Here is a 19,687-nt window from a genome sequence, read left to right on the forward strand (position 1 = left end):
CTCTGAACTCAGCAAGATTTCAAGGAATCCTATTTCTTTGATCACAGCCCAAACTGTCATCTAAAAAAGGAAGTCAGCTCCCACTACTAAGCATGAATGTGAATATTTGTAATTTATTCTCATTGTATTTGGAATGCCAGCAGGACCACAGACTGTGAGGACCAGGCCTGGGTCTCACCTTCAGCGAGTTGCCTGGTTCAAGATATTTGTTAGAATTATACCATACCCTGCTGAATACAAAAACATTTGATTTGGAGCAAACACATCTGCACTAGAATCTCAACAACTCCAGTACCTTGACTTTCATCACGTTAAATAAATGATCTAGCTTCAGTATTTCCCCTGAAAATTTGAAATAATAATGAAACCCTACTTTAAAAGCTGCCATGGGTGGGCTGAAGGAATGACTCAGCAGTTGAGAGCACTTGGGTTCTTCCAGAGGACCAGGTTCAACGCCCAGCACACACAGGAAGCTCATAACAGTCTGTCTCCAGTTCCGGCGGAAACTGATGCTCTCTTCTGGCCTCTGCTGTGCACTGCTCACATGTGGTCCACAGAGGGACAAGCAGGCAAAACACCCATACACATATAAATAATGCATTTTAAGATGTTAAGAAGAGACTTTTTAAAAAGTTCCCACAGGTAGGAGATGGTGTGTTCAATACATTTAGAGGCTCAAGAATGAAGGAGAGAAAAGTCGTTTTTTACAAATTCTAACCTGAGATTTTTAAGGTCATATTTTTCAACTGTAACTCCCAGACCCTTGCCTCCAAAGTCACTCTCAAGCTTTCAGAGGACCCCTAGTGGTGTCTTTCCTGGCTGGATCTCTGTCTTATCATATAACACAGCCTGCCTTTGCTACATTTGCAAAGCCACACAGTCACAGAAATTCCCCTAACCAATCTCTTTCTTTCTAGTCTTCCCTGTTTTCTTGCTAAACTTTTCCCTCAACTTTTCTTTTTTTTTTTTAATTTTTTTTTTCCCTCAACTTTTCTAAAATCTGAGGAAGGTCAGTGAACTGGAAGAACGAACCCAGCCCAACTGGGCTGGCCCTGTGTAGTGGAGAAGCCAACATCGTTCTTGTTATAACAGCAGAAACTGAGGCACAGGGCATCCTGACGAGTTATAGGTAGGCTGGCCACAAAGCAGAGCAAGGTCTAGACAGCACTGCTCTGTACCCTAGCAGATAAGGTTTCCAGATCAAGATCAAGTAACTCTGGACCAAGACAGCCTTCTACCCCGTGAAACACGAACACACAGGAAGAGAGATGACAGCACTTCTGGATTTGGCAGGGAGGGGCATCTGCCCTGAATTTTCATCCTTCTAGTATATTCAGTGCCTAGAATAAATATAGTGGGGTTATGCATGCGTGGAATATTTAGTATTTATCACCTGCATAATTCCAATTAATTCTTACATACTGGATAATCTTTAGCAGACTGTAGCATGCAAATCAAAGTGTGGAGGCCTCAAAACACTGTAGACTATTAATGATAAGGATCCAGACATCACAGTGAAAGCTTAGAAGGTAGCCACTCACATGAACAAATTTTCAGTGGTAGTTATTTCAAACTACACAGAAACGGAGACCCACGTCCTCCAGTCCACCTTTCCCAGTTGTTCAGGTTTGCCTTCACTTATGATAAAGGTCAGCATAGTCTGGGGAGGGAAATGGGGAGGTGGGGGTGACCTGAACAGTCTCTGTAACTGCACACTTAAGTCACATAGTCCCATCACTGGAGGGAACCCTAACGAGCAATCAATGATTCGGCTCTGCCTCCAGTCTTCCTCTCAGCAAAGAGCGAAACCAGAGACTCAAACACGATGCCTTAATGGAAAGAAAGGCCCTTTTTATTGGATGGTTTTGTATTTACATATTAACTTAAAATGTCAAACCTGTTTAAATCCAGGCCACCCATGCATGGCTAACACTGAAGCTTTCTGGGTTTTGTACAGTGAGCACATGGCTTTGGTCCATGTTCAACACTTCATTAAGAGATTTTTTTTTTCCCCAAGATTGCTCTGGAGCTGCCATCCTCTCAGAGGCCAGCTATTGCAGCACGTTAGCAGTCAACATCTGGCTGGAATGTTGTCGCTACTATTTTCCTTAGCTAGTGTGTGGAGGAGGCCTGTGTTATTCTAAGCAAACTGCAGCACCATGCTTGTGTGGACTCCTAAGCATAATGATAGAGACAGTGCAATTTAGCTGCTGATTTTTCTTAGACCACGTAGCAAACTGCTACTAAAGCACTCAAATTTTAGATGAAACTTTTAGATAATGGTCAGATCCTTTTTGTTTTATAATGTAGACATTTTAAGCTCATGGTCTCATCCTTAAGGCCAAAATATTTCCCTTAAAATAGCTACGTATACATATATGTATGTATGTATATATAGAGAGCTATGTATATACATATGTGTATGCACATCTGTGTGTGTGTGTGTATTATGTGTGTACCCCTAAAGGAAATGGCCCCTATAAGTGGACAAGGTGGACTATTGAATACATGTGTTATAGAACCTCAAGCATTTCACTTCCTGGGAACTTCAGTGGGTCCCCGTACAGGATTTTAAACCTCAAAAACACCATTCAGCAAAGAACATCACCTCTTGCCTATGTGACAAGTTTGGCAACTAGAAACCGTTCCTTAGATAAAAGTTGTTATTGGGAATTTCATGAGCTGCACAGGATTCTAGGTCCCAGCTGACCTGTACGTGTAAACCTGGCCCAGTGGGCTGTTTAAATGCACATGAGGGCTCCCTCTGCCTGAAACAGCCCTGGACTGTTTTCAATATTTGAAAGCAGAACTCAGTTTTTGCATGAAATCCTCTGTTTAACTTTACTAAGGAACCACAGTTTCAACCCTATTTACAAGTAAAATGCTCGACGCCTTGTACAATGGCTGTTCAGTCAGTAGAGCTGGTCACGTTCTACAACAAGCACCAAGTGCCTGAAGGACCTTTGTAATTTCTCTTCTTTGGGTAGTGTTTCGTCCCATGGGTGTAGGGAACCGTTGATGGGGCACTTCTGAAAGAAATAGTCAGCGTGGGACATCTTGCAGTCCGTAGCTCAGAGCCCCCACAGGCTTTCAGTCAGAGATGGACAGTTCTGTACCACATGGCCCCCAACACCTCTCAACTTACCTCCCAGTACTCTGCCCTCATTCATGGCCCCACTCCCAGCGGCGGGGCATCACTCATCCTCAAGAAGACAAACTTCTCTGGCCTCTCTTTGGCATGCCCCGGTTCTCAGTCTCTCCCACAGGTCTCCCTTCAAACCCTCCCCAGATAAAGCAGCAGCTTCCCTGTTGATGGAACTCGTGTTTCCCCAGAGCATTTGGGTACATTCCATGTTCACCTCCACACTTCTTACCCCCATCACTAACAACTTGGAAACTGCACTGGAGTGGAGACTTCCTGGATTTGTTTACAGTCGCATCTCCGATGTCTACAGCAAAGCCTGGCATATAGTAACTGTTGGATAAATGTCTCCAAGCCACTATCTACAGGACTTAGGATATTCAATTTCGCAGTGCCTAAGAATCTATCTTCCCAGCAGCAGCCCTCATAGACCCAATGCCGTTCCTATGGAAACGGTGTGTTTCTCCTAACAAACAAGGTTCTTGATGCCAACTACAAGTCTCAACACCTGTGTCAATGAACCACAGCCTCCAGGAAGTGTCCAGCCTCCATCCTGGGTTACTTGGAATTGCATGCATTATTTTTAACATGATGCAAAGACATGCATATAAATAATATCCCCTATACCCGCTGTTACGTGATGGCCACTTCAACCTTCATCAAACACAGTTGCCCCTTGCATTTCAATATGGGGCATGGACCACTACCACATTGCTCTCCTTGCCTTGCAGATCCTCCACGGTACACTTGCTTAGACCACCATACCATAAATTCAGAATATGCACCTTATCCCACTTGGAAAAAGGGGAAGGAATTTGTGAGTAGAAGCCAATCTAATACACTTTGATGTCTACAACTAGGAGTTAGTAGTAACAGGGTCCCAGGCCAGGAAGCTTCTCCAGCATCCTTACAAGACACTTAGTCCTTTGTGGGCTCCAAGAACAGACTGAAACTGAGCATGGTAAGTCAGAAACAAGCTGCATCGTGAGAAAATAGAACGCAAGTGGCCTTGGATAAACCCCCCCCCCCCCGTGATGAATTCCCTTGTACAACCCAGTCTTGACCTTTGACACCTAAGCTTCATTAGGGCGGCATTTGTGTTTCCACACCACAACTAAGGCCATCTGCCCATTCAAAACCGATCAAGACTGGCAAATGCCATACTGTATGTACACCCCATTTCCCTGTGTTTTAAACTGTATAAGCTTTGTGTTCATCAGAAAACAGTCATTGGACAAAACCTTTGAGTCTTGTTGTGAGTGTATCTATCAAAGACTTCTACAAGATCACCCTCACCCATCCTACTTCTTACTGGTCCCCTTCTCCTCCCACAGACCCTTTTCTCTGCTTTTAAGTCTTTTTCTTTTTTTTAATCTAAATTCTGCTTGGGGGGAAAATGTGGTATTTCTGAAGCTGGCTCATTTTAACACATTTGAAAATCTCCAGATGTACCCATTTCCCTACAAATGGCGTGAGATTTTTCTTCTTAATGGCTAAATGGTACCCCACTGTGCATATGCACCATGCTTGCTTTGCCCACTTGTCTGCTGCTGGACACCTCAGCTGATTCTCTAATATTCTGCTGTGAACAGTTGTTCAGTTCACGGGCATGCAAGTGTCTCTACCGAATGCTGACTTCAGCTATGTAGTGGGCTGTCTTAGTCGGGGTTTCTATTGCTGTGAAGAGACACCATGACCACAGAAAACATTTAATTATAGTGGCTCACTTACAGATTTAGAGATTCAGTCCACTATCATCATGGCAGACAGCACGGTGGCATGCAGGCAGATGTGACGCTGGAGAAGCAGCTGAGAGCCCCACATCTTTCAGGCAACAGGAACTGTAACTGGGACACTAGGAGGGGTCCTGAGCGTAGGGACCTCAAAGCCTTGCCCCGCAGCGACACATTTCTCTCATACCCATTCCAACAAAATCACACCCTTTCCTTTGAGATTATCTCAATCATAAAATCATTCTATTTTCAGCTTTTCATAATTTACTTATTTGTATTTTATGTGCACTGGTGTTTTGCCCACATGTATGTCTGTGTGAGGGTGTCAGATCCCCTGGAATAGTAGTTAAAGACAGCTGTGGGCTGCTATGTGGGTGGTGGAAATTGAACCTGGGTCCTTTGGAAGAACAGCTAGTGCTCTTAACCACTGAGCCATCTCTCCAGCCTCCCTATTTTCAGCTTTTTGAGGGACCTCCATGCTTATTTCCACAGCACTATGCTACTTTATGTTCCCACAACAAGCACTAAGGGCTTTTTCTTTGCCCCACCTTTACACACATTTTGTTATTTGATGGGCATTTCCCTGATGAGTGAGGATGAAGGCACTTTTTAAAGATATCTAAATAAGAAAACATCCTGAAGTGTCCACATTGTGCGGAGTCCTAGGACACTAGGCGTCAGCAAGGGAACACACAGGCATTGTCCACAAGTAGCTGCTGGTCACAACCTCATTCCCTGTGTGACATTCGGAAAAACCGTGCGGTTTGCCTTATACTCCTGTGGTGTCCCCACAGAAGAAATTTTACTCTTTTTCTAACACTGCAGAAAATTAAAGGTTCTGAGCTAAGGAACAATGTATTATAATTTCCCCCACTTAAAATAATAACAAATACACTCCTGCTTAATGCCCTTGCATAGACCATCTGGGTTTTGGGATGGACTACTGTCATCAGCAGGGACGCCTGTGTTCTCTTTGATCCTGTCACCTAAAGCTCCAAAAGCCTCTGCCAAGCTTGTTGGATTTGGCCGTGTCCTAGCAGCTTGTGTTCTCCATGTCCAGCCCTGACACACTGAGTCCCATTGTGCCCCCTCCTTCCAGTCTCTTTCTGCTCCTGGTCACTCAGGTCATCTACTGCCTCTCTTCCTTCTCATGCTGCTCACTTCTCCTTCCTATTCTTTACCTTCACCCAAGGGTGACACACACATAGTCTAAAGGAACAAATAGAGCACAAGGGCTTAGAACTATAGACGCCTCCAGCTGTCATGCTTCTTGGGGTGCTTCAAATAACCACATGATTGAACTGTTTAATCCTATTTTCTTTTTTACAGGGTCCCATTAGGTAGCTTGATCTTGCCTGGAACTCTCTATGTAAACCAGGCTAGCCTAAAACACATTAATCTGTCTACCTCCGCCTCCCTAGTGCTGGGGTTAAGATGTGCGCCCAGACCCAGTCACGTCATCTTAAACGCTATTGCTTCCCTAGCACAAAGGGTGAGGATTTGGCCCCTTACCTTTCCCCTTACCCTTCCTACCTTTCTCAATGACATTATGCCAAAAATCTTGATTAAAACTTTATCGCTTGTGTCAGTTATTGAGACTACTGTTCATGTAGACACCAAAAACTTGAAAAAATCTTTCATGACTAGTCTTTTTGTTTTTCTTGTATTTAGTAAGTGCCTAGTAGCATCTCCTGCCTATCACTGTCTACCCACATAAGCCTAAACCCTACATAAGCTCTGAAAGCCTCTCAGCCTGCTTTCACATGTGCTTAAGTTAGATTTCTTATTTTCAGTGGTTAAGATGTGTAAGTTCCATTTCTTCCCATCCCACTTTTAATTTGTTCTGTGCTGGTTCTGATTCACCAGGTGACATGAATGCTGGGCACGGCTCTTCACTCTTTCCTGGATTTTTATTTCCTAGTTCCTGTGCCATCGTCTTTATTGGTTTGCTCCCAGGTTTAGGATGGGCGGGGCAGCTAGGTCCCTCCATTCTTTACATGTTACAGGCTAAAGTGTTTTATCCTATCCTCACAGCTGATCATTAAAGTCAACAGTCACTGACATCTTAAAAACAGTGCTGCATTGTCTAGTGTCTTCCAACGCCCATTTGAGGAGTACTTCCATTCCTGGTCTTTCAGTTATAATGTCTTCACTTTCTTACTCCTTAGTCTTTATTACTCTTAGCTCTTGAGTTTCAAATTTCCCACAGGCAGCTCTGGTCTGGCCTTCCGCATTTATTATGCAAATACTCAGGGGCCCTTTTTAAAACATTCCATTTCATATCTGTAGCATATGGGGAGTGGAGGTGGAGGTGGCATAGACACACAAGTACCACAGCCTGCAAGTGGGGGTCAGCGCTAAGACTTCAAGAGTCTATGCTCTCCCACCACCCATGGGTCTGGGCACCGAACTGCAGCTTGCAGGCTTGGCAGCCTTTGCCCACTGAGCTTTTCGCTGGCCGCAGTGAGGGCTTTTCTCTCTGTCTCTATTCTGCTAAGTCATGCACTGTCCCCCAGTCGCTTTCCAGCTTTGTATCTTAGAGTCTCAGGATATTTTTATCTCTTTGGTGTATCAAAGACAGAGCCTGTAGTTACATTTCTTAATCAGACTTGTTTTTTAAAAACTGTGTTTAAATGCATTATCATTTTGGGGAAATATTACTTTTAGTGGCTGCTTTCACTGTTTCTTCTAAATAGTTGGAATTTTCTGGAATTGATTCACAAATTTTCTTATTCTTTTCACTCCCTTATTATCCATCCCTTTCTTTTCTTTGTTACCAGATAATTTTTCCAATCCTTTTATTTGATTTTCCTATGTTGGTGATTTCATTTTTCATATATGAAATTTTTTATCATCTGTTCTTTAATCAGGCACTTAGTTTTTTCTCATCAGACTGCGGACAGCATTGCCTATCCTACTAATTCCTTCATTTTCTCTACTTTGCTCTGCCTGCTTCATTTTAGATGTTTTCTTCCAAAATTGGACGATCCTCTGAGTCAGTCAATAAAGCACAAAGCTTTGGAAATCACTTGTGACAGGGGCACACTGCATGCCATAGGGTCATGCTCATGGAGTTTCCTCTGAGGACACACTGGCATTTCCCGTGAGAGTTGGTAAGGGTGCCAGTGTGCTAGAGCCGACCTGAGCACTGGAAAGTAGAAGTTTCACTGTTCGGAAGCAAAATATTCTTTAATTTCCCAGTTACCAAATCCATTTCCTGCCTTGCCTTTCTCGGTGGTCGGTGCCCTTAAATCCAGAAAGTCTCTGGAGTTTCTCCAGGGACTGGTGCACATGGGACGGGGTGGTCCCAGGTAAGACAGGGCTACAAGGGTCTAACTGGTCCCCAACTAAAAACACACCTCACCTTGCCCCACCCTGTCATTCTACCCTGCCTTCTTCCTGCCCTTCCCTGAGACTGCGGGTGAGTCAGCTTGCTTCCATCTATGTCTCCTCCGTGGCACTTAGCTCCGACCTTCCTTCATTCTGCTAAGTCATGCGGCATTTCTCCCATCCACTTCTCATCTTTGTGCTTTGTGCTTTCGGGTTTATCAAAGACACAACTTGTATTTACGTTTCTTAATCTTCCCTGCTTCGGAAGAGAAGCCTGACTGCAGGCTGGCAAAGGAAAGCGCAGCTGTTCCTTTATTCTGGCATCTTGAAACCGGGAAAAAGAGTGCCTTCCCTCTTCCCCAGTGCTTTACCGTGCTGCCTGCTCCGCTGCCACCTGTCGCCGCCACTCATCCCTTCTGCTCTCTGGAATCTTTATGGCAATAGGCATTGTTTTACTGGCTTCCCCCAGAAACCTTTAGTTTATTAATGAATATTAATAACTTCCACATCTACATGCAGTGAGTGCAGCTAACTGGCTTCTCCAATGTGAAAGAACTGGAAATGTTGCAGTCACCCATCCTTGTGGGCCCTCACTAGTTATCCCGATCTCTATCCCCAGCCCCTGTAGTACCACAGTAGGCTCTGGCCCGCGATGGGCCTCTGCAGACAGCTCCCGGGTTCATATCACCCCTTGTCATTTCCATCCATGTTACCCTGTTATTCAGCTCCTAACACTGTGGCTTCTGACTTCACCAAGGAACTCCTCCTGAACCGTTCCCCGGGCCCGGAGCCTCTACAGATGCCTTTATCACTCTCGGCTCAGTCCGACTCTGCACACCGTTTGTTTCTTATCAGGGTACTAACTAAAACACAAATAAAACGGAAGATTGGGAACTATCTCTGTCTACAGTCCACCGAATTCTTGTGCTTCTGATGTAAGAGCCACACGTACAGCTGGCACTTAAAGACCCTGAGAAATTATGTTTTTCCTTTCAATCAAGATTTGGTCTCATTTCAATAAGTGAACAAATCAACAACTAAACCCCTCTTTATGATTATGCTTCTCTAGAAAATACCAACGTAAATATGGTCAGGAAGCTTAGACTATCCGGTAGAGTCGGGGCACACACATTGTTCCCTCTGTGCTCAAAGCACTGGACTCAGTAAGTACTGACAATATACATATATATAATTTTTAATTGGGGAACTAAAGACAGCCAAATTTAATTCTAAAAGCTCAAGTGTTTCTTTTATCTTTTTTTCCCCTTAGACATTTATATTAAGGGTCAGAAAAATACAAAAAAAAAAAAAAAGAATAAGCTTCATCCTCCCATTAAAAAAAAAAGTGATGTTCTTGACTTCAGCCCTCCCACAGGTGCACGACAGACTCTTATATCTAATGAACTTTCCCCTTCCGCTACTGCCCACAAAACCTGCAGTCCCTTCCTGGTGTACGGCATGGAGTCTCCTCAGACCCTACTTTCTTGGCCTCCTGGCAGCAGCTCACAAGCACCACTCACCTCGCAAAGGGCCATCTCCCTTGTCTTTGCTGCTCCTCCTTTCTGGTTTCCCTCCTCTCAGACTACTCTTCGGCCTCCTCAGTAGAAGCCGCTGGGCCCTTGCCTCACTCTTGTTCCCCAGCACAGCGTCTCAGCCCACTCTACCTACCAGGCCTGGCTTTCACCACTCCAGAGGCTTCAAAGGACAATGAAAGATGGACAACGTAGTACAGGCCACTGTGCCAGCCAGAGGCTTGGGAGTCTAGGGACAGCCTAGGACACCCTGTCTCAAAACCTAGAGTTAGTTGTAGAACTGATGATCCTTACCACCAGAGAGAGGTGTTGTTCACAACTGAGAAGCTCTATGTGTCTATGTCACAGTGTCATCTAGATCCCTACTCCAAGGCACCACACACAGCCAGAAACTAGGAAAAAAAAAAAACCTTTGACTCTGTTGTTCTCTATCCTCACAACCAATCAATGCCCACAGCTTACTGGTTCTGTCCAAGATGGACCTTAAACTGAATATCCAATTCCTTCCATCCTCACCCTGACTCCTGCACACTAAATCACCTCTTTATTGCTAATATTGTTACTTTTGATCTATAGCATACCCATTGTGATCTTTCTCAGATACGGATAAAATCATGTTATCCTCTTCTTAAAATTAAAGCCAGCAATTGTTCCCCACTACTATCTACTAACGTTCAAATTACTCAACTTCTCAGCATCTCGTCTCCAATATGATCCAGTTACTATAGGCTCCAGCCATCATGAACATCTTTTAGTTACTATAGGCTCCAGCCATCATGAACATCTTTTAGTTTCTCCAACAATCCAAGATAATTTTACTCCTATTGTGCCCCTTTCATCTGCTAACACAATTATCTGATGTAGTTTCATCATCCTATTCCCTGTCTTCCTTTCTTCAAAACATTCAGGCTGGGTGTGGTGGCACATGCCTTTAATCCCAGAACTTGGGAAGCAAAGTCAGGTGGATCTCTGTAAGTTCGAGGCCAGCCTGATCTACATAGCGAGTTCCTGGAAAGCCAGGGCTACACAGAGAGACCCTATCTAAAAACAAAACAAAACACAATAGAATTTACTTCACCCATTGGTCTACAGTCTGGGAAGTCCAAAATTAAGGAGCTCCATCTTGTGAAGGGACTGTTAGTATTTCTAGACTAACATCTATAAGTCTTTATGTCCTTGGTATCTCAGCTTACATGTGCTCTCTAAATCTCGATTAGACCTGCAACTCCATCACGCTTCTGAACCACATCACATTCTCTTATAACTGTTCTTTATCTGCATCTATTGAAATCACCAACATAGTGAAGTCAATCCCATTTATTTATTTCAGCCATGCCATATCATTTCCAGCACAAAGGTGTCATTCAACAATAAGGGTTAGATGTTGTGATTTAGATAGGAAATGCCCCCACAAATACTTGTGTTGAAGGCTTTGGTCCCCAGCTGGTGTGTCACTGTAGAGAGTGATCGGATCATGGGGGTATTCACCAGATCAACAACTAATGCATTAATTAGATTGATTAGTTCATAGCTGAATGAGCTATTAGGGGCTGGTGCCTTATAGAGGAAGTGAGTCCCTGGGAGCATGAAATTGAAGACTATATCTTATCAGCAACCTTCCTCCCTCCCTTGTCCCCTCCCTCGTCCCCTCCCTCGTCCCCTCCATCCTCCCCTCCCTTATCCCCTCCCTCCTCCCGTCCGTCCTCCCGTCCATCCTCCCCTCTGTCCTCCCCTCCCTCCCTGTCTACCATGAACAGCTTTACTTTATCCTGCTCTTGTACCCCATATTCTGCCATGCACAGACCTACAACAATGTAGCCAGCAAACTGTAAACTGAAATCACAGAAACTGAGCTAAATGAGTCTTTTCTCCCTTAAACTGTTCATCTTGGGTATTTTATTACAACAACAAGCAGACTAAAATAAATGATTACTAAGCTAGCTATCAGATTAAAGGTTGTGCCAGAGAAGGCATAGGTCACATACAAATTTTTCTTTCTCTTCGCAAATAGTACTGCAGTAAGTAAGCAAGCTAATTTTCCCATGAAACAAGCATGTTTATAACAAGGGAATTCTAAATCTTTGTTTTCTTTTTTTATTTCTCCATTTCCCATATATGAAATATTCACTATAAAAATTTAAACACACTTTTTAGAAACTAAGAATATTGCTAGCTTTCTCTTGCTCCGCCTACTGCCTATTCTGTTCCCAAACAACCTGTGAGCTTCAGTTTGAATGTATGGGTTTAAAACAGTGGTTCTCAAACTGTGAATCAGGACCTCTTTGGGGTCACATATCAGATACCCCGCATATCTGATATTTACATTACAACTTATAGCAGTAGCAAAATTCAGCTAGGAAGTACCAACAGAAATAATGTTATGGTCGGGTTACCACAAGACGAACTGTATTAAAGGGTCACAGCATTAGGAAGATTGGGAACCACTGGGTTGAAAAAAAAAATCTGCAATAACCTTTCACTTGAAGCACAACACCCAAGTTCTAATTAAATCTTAGCACACCTGCTCTGAACTGCAAAACCAGAGATATACGCAAACTTGTAATGGTGTTCTGACCTCAAGTAGGATTCAAGAATTCCTTATTCTTTGAAGGAATAATTTTGGAATTTATTTCAGTGACTAACCTACTAGTATTGGGTATTAACAGACAGGCATTTGGTTGCTTTCTTGCCTATTCCCTGTGCTTTCTGCCCACTGCCTATCAACACTTAAGGTTTTAGACGGGGTGGGGGAACAGCTCCAACCTCGAGGCCTAAAATGTCTTGCTCTGAATGTATCTTGTCAACAATCAGGAGACTTCTTAAAGTGACGCTTCTACTCAAGCTCCACATATAATTCAAGGGCAGCTCACTACAGTCACACAGCCCTGCTGACTGGATGTCTGGAGACTATCAGCACCCCTGCAGTGACCAACCTTAGACCAAACATGTTAGATTACAACACTTGCCCACAGACGCTGGCTTTTCCTTTCCGGTTAAGACAGGTTGCCAGCATCAAGGAAGATGTTCTTCCTGACTTTCCAATGAAGATGCTGTCTAGAAGGTTTTCTGGTTAATGTCACGGGTACTGACCTTGGATAGACTCATTCCCAGCACTGTGAGCGTCACTAGCCCAGCACAGCAGACAAGAGCACTGGAGCTGGAGAGGCCTGAACCTGGAGGAATGTTTCCATCTACCAGACAGTTCATCCCCGTCAGTTTACTAAGACCAAAGTGTTCCTAGGAAAGAAAGAGCAACACGGAAATAGTCATTTCGGGGTTGAATTCAAGAGGCAGTAGAAACTTCGATCCTTCCACAGAGGGAAGAAAGTCTACCAACAGATGCTAAGCTGTTGTAGAAATTGGTATGATTCAACACAGTGGAGGCTACCCATGCCATCTGATTTAATGGCCCTTGCCCACAGTGTGAAGCAATCTGACAATGACTTTTCATTTTGTTCAACAAAAAGTTACTGATTTTCTTCCTAAATTGCCTTGAATGGTTTTTCTTTGAATACTAACTGATTTGAACAAGTATAGAAAACCTAAAAAGCAACCAGAATTCAAATTGCCCAGCAAGGCAAGAATTCCCCACTACCAGTGAGCGGGCTGAGCTTCAGCCTGCCAGCGTCTGGTATGAAGTTTAGCCCAACAGCAGCTGTTTCCAGGGGGTTTGGCCTCAGGAGGCCCTGTGAAGAAGAGAAGCTCCAACTCTATCAACTCCATTTTTCATAGAGAAAAACGTAAGCACTGGGGGATTAAGAGATCATCCTGGAGATCACACGAAGGACCCTGGGAGACTCAAGACTCTAAGACTTTCCCAAAATCACACAAAGGATGCTGGGATTGAGACCCAAGACTGAGTCCCAGTTAGGATTTCTCCACCCATGTGGAAGATGGGGTCTGTACCATTAAATGTGTGTCAGTTATATGAGGAAATTCAGAGTTTTTATAGGAGTTATTGATAGAATTTAGCCATCTGGTAGCTTTAAAGGCAGTCAGATTAAAATTTAGGTGTAAAGGATACTGAAGGCCCCAGAGGAGGGAGAGAACTTTTCTACCAACAGTGAAGGCCAATTAAACCAGACTCTGGAATAAAGGTAGAAATCTCTAATGTGCTTGAACTAATGTGTAAAATCAGATTTGGGGTGATATCATATTATAATCATTATTTAGAATTAAATGCAGCACTTCAGTAAAAACGTGGTCTTCCTCAGAAACTTCTCAAATAATTCAAGACCAAAGTATGAGAGAGAAACTATTACATTACCTAATTATGCATTTCATCATACATATTCTTCTAGGGAGAAATTTCAATAAGCAAGTTAGACTAGTCAAAGGAACAACAAAACGCTGTGAATAAAGACTGTTTTTGTCCTTAATTTTTTGTCCTTTTTTCTTCCTTGGCAAAAGTCATGTGCCACAAAAGACAAGAGTCAGATGTGCTTCCTGACTCCAAGTCATCTTAAACTCTCCTTCCAGAAACACAAACAAATTATACACTGAAGACATGCTGCTGCCAACGCCCCTGCACACAGAACATCAGGCAGCCCGCACAGAAGCGGCAGTCCTCGGGGAGTGCTATACATTTAACCATAAATGATCCACAGAGCGTCTTGAATGTGAATCTTACTAGCAGACTTGGCATACAGTGTTTAAGTTCAAAAGTCACAGCACGCTGGAAAACACAAATGGGCTGTGCCAAATACTGACTAGCTCTATCCCAGAAGGATAACATGTTCAATTTCACGTAAACAGATCATCCCTTGGATCTTTCTAGTATTTTAATTTGAAGTTTCTGGACTGGTTAACACTGAAATGACTATTTTCCCCAAAAGTTCATTGTACAAACCTGTGTTTTTGCACATAAGTTGTCAAATCAAAGAGAAAGGTTTAAAGCCCTTAAAAGGATGCAAAACAATACAAGAAGATAGATGGTAGGTAGATAGTAGATAGATAGATAGATAGATAGATAGATAGATAGATAGATAGATCACTTTCCCCATACGGTACAAAAAGGCATGTTTTTTTTAAGGAAGGTCAAATTGCATTTGCCTAACCAATGCTTCCAAATCCTCTAATTCCCACTAATGTGGATGACAATCCAGATGATTTGAAGATTTAAAACAGGCCAATAAGTTTTCCCAGAAGTTATTACCATGTGTCTGGAAGAAAGACACATTCTCAAGAAATGAACACTGTACTCCTAGGCCAGACCTCCATGACAGCAGGACTACACGTCCCGAGTCACTCTGCTGGGCTTCTGGGACAGCCATGTCACTGAGCCCTAAGCTTCTTGGGACAGTTTCAGATAGGACCTCCAGGCCACTTGGATCTTAAGCTCTCAAAAAATAAATTAGTAAACAAAACAGAAAAGCATATTTGCTCATTTCCTTTCGATTCACAAAGACAAAAGGTCTATTTCTTAATATCCTTTATCTATGATATTACCAGAGCCACTACATCTAAAATAATTATTGAGTGGGTGTCGATTATTAAATTAAAGTTAAGGAGTTGACTCAGTGGCTAAAACCATCTGTGACTCTTACAAAGGAAGACCTGGGTTCGATTCCAGGCACCACATGGCAGCTCACAACAGTCTGTAACAGATCTGATACCCTCTTCTGGATTCTGTGGGCACCAGGAATGCATGTGGTGCAGAGACACACGTGCAGGCAAAACACCCACACACAAAATAAAAACAAATAAATCACCAGGCAGTGGCGGCACACACCTTTAATCGTAGCACTCGGGAGGCAGAGGCAGGCAGATCTCCGTGAGTTTGAGACCAGCCTGGTCTACAAAGTGAGTTCCAGGACAGACAGCCAGGGCTGTTAAAACTTTTATCTTTTTTAATTATAAAAAAATAAAATTAACACAAAAGAAACATGAGTGGTTCTGAAAACAGGAAGTATTAGTTTTCCGTTTGTGCTTCACACAATCTAAATTACGAGAAAAAGTTCAGTCTCGCACACAGCGCTGGGCTTTTAAGCGGAGATCGCGTCGATGTTTCTAGGAAGCTACTCACAGTGATGCCTCTCACTAAATCCCTTTCCCTCTTGCCTGGACAAGAAGAAACAAGGCTGTCATTCCCGAATACCTAAGGGTTCCAGTATCATGGCGTCCTCGCGACAGATCTTTATAGAAGAGCAGTGACATCATTTTACAGATAAAGCCAAGACAATGCAAATTAACAAAGCTGAATCAAGCCCACATTCAAATGTACAGCTGCTCTAAGTCCCATTCCAGTTCACTCCTGCGTCTCCCACGAACAGAACTTAATCACCACGACAGCCTCTCCCTTGTGGCATATTTAATGATGCCAGTCAGATAAAAATCATGACTGCCCCGGATACACACTACTCGGAAACAGTCATGCCTTCCCCACCCTCAGAAACAGAAGCTAGCCAAATGCAAGAAGAGCTTCAGGGCTGAAAGGAGACCACGGCACGACAGAGTAAATCTAGAATAGCATGAATTTCATCTCAAAGGCTAGTCGGAGTCAATTTACCTGGATTCCTTTAAATCCACATAGGAAGTAGTTGTGCCATACCGGTTTGGTTTTGTCAATATGGATGTTATTAGCACTAGTACTGAAGTCTCTGGGGGGGAAAAACAAAAGCAAGCCCCATTAATTTAAGTCTGTATGACTAGAGAGACAAAAATCAATGGCTGACTGCTGCCCTCTTGTGACAAAATAGTGGTACCGCGTATTCTTTTCTATTTACCTTCAATGCATCTCACAGCCCCCTGCAAACAACGAATACCTCCAGCTGCTGAAGGCTGAAAGCCCCAATGGCTAATCTACCTCCAATTGACCCTTTTAATTTCCAAAATCTGATAGGAAACAACATGCTGTAGCGTAATCTACATCCACTCTCTCTTTCGTTAGCTAGTGTAAACCACACGACCCTCTGGGCCTGCTACTCAGCAGATGCCCCATTGACACAGAAGTACAATTCTACACTGATACAAGTTTATAATTAAATAAACAGCTAAATAAAGAAAAGATGAAATTAGTTTTCATAATTCAATACCAGGACCAACAGGATGACTCAGTGGATAGGTAGTTGTCATATAATCCTGTCAGGCCCAGCAGGAAGGCTCAGTAGATAGGTAGTTGTCATATAACCCTGTCAGGCCCTGTGGAAAGGCTCAGTGGATAGGTAGTTGTCATATAATCCTGACAGGCCCGGTGGAAAGGCTCAGTGGATAGGTAGTTGTCATATAATCCTGTCAGGCCTGGTGGGAAGGCTCAGTGGATGAGTTCTTGTCATATAACCCTGTCAGGCCCAGTGGGGAGGCTCAGTGGATGAGTTCTTGTCATATAATCCTGTCAGGCAGCCCAGCCGGAAGGCTCAGTAGATAGGTAGTTGTCATATAATCCTGTCAGGCCCAGCAGAGAGGCTCAATGGATAGGTAGTTGTCATATAACCCTGTCAGGCCCAGTGGGAAGGCTCAGTGGATAGGTTTTTGTCATATAATCCTGTCAGGCAGCCCAGCCGGAAGACTCAGTAGATAGGTAGTCGTCATATATTCCTGTCAGGCACAGTGGGAAGGCTCAATGGATAGGTTTTTGTCATATAATCCTGTCAGGCCCAGTGGGGAGGCTCAGTGGATAGGTGGTTGTCATATAATCCTGTCAGGCCCAGAGAGAAGGCTCAGTGGATAGGTAGTTGTCATATAACCCTGTCAGGCCCAGTGGGAAGGCTCAATGGATAGGTACCGGTCATATAACCCTAACAACTGCACCCCTAGAACCCACATAAAGAAAGACAGAATTGGTTCTACAAAGCTGTCCTCTGACTTCCACACGTGTGCTATAGATGCATGCCACACATGCATCTCTCTCTCCCTCCTTCTGTCTGTTTCTCTCTCTGTCGGTCTCTCCCTCCCTCCCTGTCTCTCTCTCTGTCTCTCTCTCACACACACACACTCTAAAAATGAATAAAGTATAATGCCAATTATCCAATATAAAACAAATAATGGAAATTTTAAAGCATGCATGTTAGTTCCATGATAATGGTTTCATGGATGGCTGCTGAGCGAGTGAGGGTTTAATAAAAACAAGACTATTTGCACAGATGTGAAGTATTCCTCATTACCACCACCAGATTAACTGGAAGAAGAAAATAGCAGATTCCCATTAGAAAGTCACTGCTTCTCTGAATTACTAGGCAGCATCCTCTCCACCCGCCTCTACTCTACACACGCCTTCCCCACCACCGCGGGTGTCTTCTTTCGTCATTTTCTGTTCTCTGGAATAGTTTATGAAGCATCCATACTGGCTCTTCTTTAAAGGTCTGGTAGAGTTCAGCAGCAAAAACTTGTAGGCTGGAACTGCTAATGATATTTTTATTAATTCCTTGAGAATTTCATACAATGTATTTTGATCATATTCACGTCCCCACATATCTCCAAAATTTCTCCCAGATCTACCTCCCAGTCCCCAATCCCAGCCAATTTTATGTCCTGTTTTTTTAATAACCTAGTTTGTGCTTCGTATTTATTCATTGGTGTGGGGCCACCCATGGATAGTCAACCTATCAAGGGCCATATTCTTAAAAAAAAAAAAAAATGGCTTTTCTTCCCCGAGAAACCATCAGCTATCCATAGCTTCTCTCCAGTCCTTGCTAGGATGTTGACTTCACCATAAGCCAGCAAGTGCAGCTGCTGTGTGCTCCGGATTGTAGCAGCCCTGTCGCACCAGGAAATACCGTTTCACTCGTCCTCCCCAACATCTGGCTCTTATGAACCAGATGAACGTCTCAGCAAGGTTGTTCTGCTCAGTCCCCTGAGGGACATCCCAGCCAGATTTTCTTTCTATTCCGCACTGGCGAATGATGATCTTCACTCAAGACTCTTTTGAGAAAGCGTTTTATTTGGAAAGGAGGAGTCCAGAAGAGGGGCGGCCTCTGCAGGGTGGTAAAGGACTGCCCACAACTGAACAGCAGGGCGGCTTACATAAGGGTTCTTAGGGGCAGAGTTTTCCCAGGGAGAAGTTTTTCTGCTCCAGGATTGGTTAGTTCTCCCTGCTCAGGAACTGGTTAGTTTAGTTGGTCGGGGGCAGAGATGGCTCTGATTTCAGGGACAAACTATGTTTTTTTCACGGTCCTTTTTAGCCTATTGGCTCTAATTCCAGGGCTAGGGCACATTTCTTTTACAGGGACAAAGTGTGTTTCTTTGGCACTGGTTTTAGGGTCAGGGCATATTTCTTTGGTTCTGAGTTTAGGGATAAAGTGTTTCTTTCACTGGCTCTGAGTTCAGAGCCAGAGTGAGTTTTTTGGCTGCCCCTTTTACCCTACGTTAGCTCCTACTCTATGAAGGTTAGTCAACAGGGGATAAGTTTCTTGGTCAGAATCAATGTTATTTCTTCATGTCTTATGACCAAAGTGTGTAGTCTCTTCAGCAACAGGCCTTACCAAACCTGGGCTTTAATTAAACTGAAAATGTTTTTGCTTAATTGAGGTTTTTCTGGGTTTGTTTTGTTTTTAGCTGCTGCTTGAATCTCATTGTTCTCTACAAGCTGTTGATTTTATCCTTTTAATTTGATTAGATTATACGCATCTAGAATTCATTCATTGCTTTCATGTGTTTCAATATCGTAGACTATAAGAGCTCTAAAGTATGTTACAATAATTTACTGAATTTCATACGTGTCTATTGAATGCCTCCCTTTTCATCTCTTACTTTATTCCTTTTGGCCTTTGCTCTCTTTCTTTCGGCTAGTTTGGCTAACAGTTTATTGGCCTTGTCCACCTTTGCAAAGAACTCTTCGTTTCATTAATTCATTGTGTTTTTAAATTTCCATTTCATTAATGTCTGCATTGATCCTATTTCTTTCAATCTACTGAGTTTTGATTTGCCTTGTTCTTATTCTTCCAAGGCCCTAGAGGAAATTAAGTTAACTATTTGAGATCAGACTCTTTTCTATTTTATTTATTTATTTACAC

General features: G+C 43.3%; 1 protein-coding gene across 3 annotated transcripts in view; it reads right to left on the reverse strand.

The window, feature by feature from the left end:
- The window catches only part of Galk2 (galactokinase 2), a 116,532-nt gene that overhangs the window by 73,841 nt on the left and 23,004 nt on the right, over nucleotides 1-19,687 (reverse strand). For all 3 annotated transcript variants that reach the window (XM_057780530.1, XM_057780529.1, XM_057780528.1), the window contains exons 4-5: nucleotides 16,246-16,336; nucleotides 12,828-12,974 (exon numbers count right to left, since the gene is read on the reverse strand). In XM_057780530.1, coding sequence (XP_057636513.1) covers nucleotides 12,828-12,974; nucleotides 16,246-16,336 — 238 coding nt within the window. The remainder of the gene's footprint in view (nucleotides 1-12,827; nucleotides 12,975-16,245; nucleotides 16,337-19,687) is intronic.

The sequence above is a fragment of the Chionomys nivalis genome, chromosome 9, assembly GCF_950005125.1.
Source record: "Chionomys nivalis chromosome 9, mChiNiv1.1, whole genome shotgun sequence".
Classification (NCBI taxonomy): Eukaryota; Metazoa; Chordata; class Mammalia; order Rodentia; family Cricetidae; genus Chionomys; species Chionomys nivalis.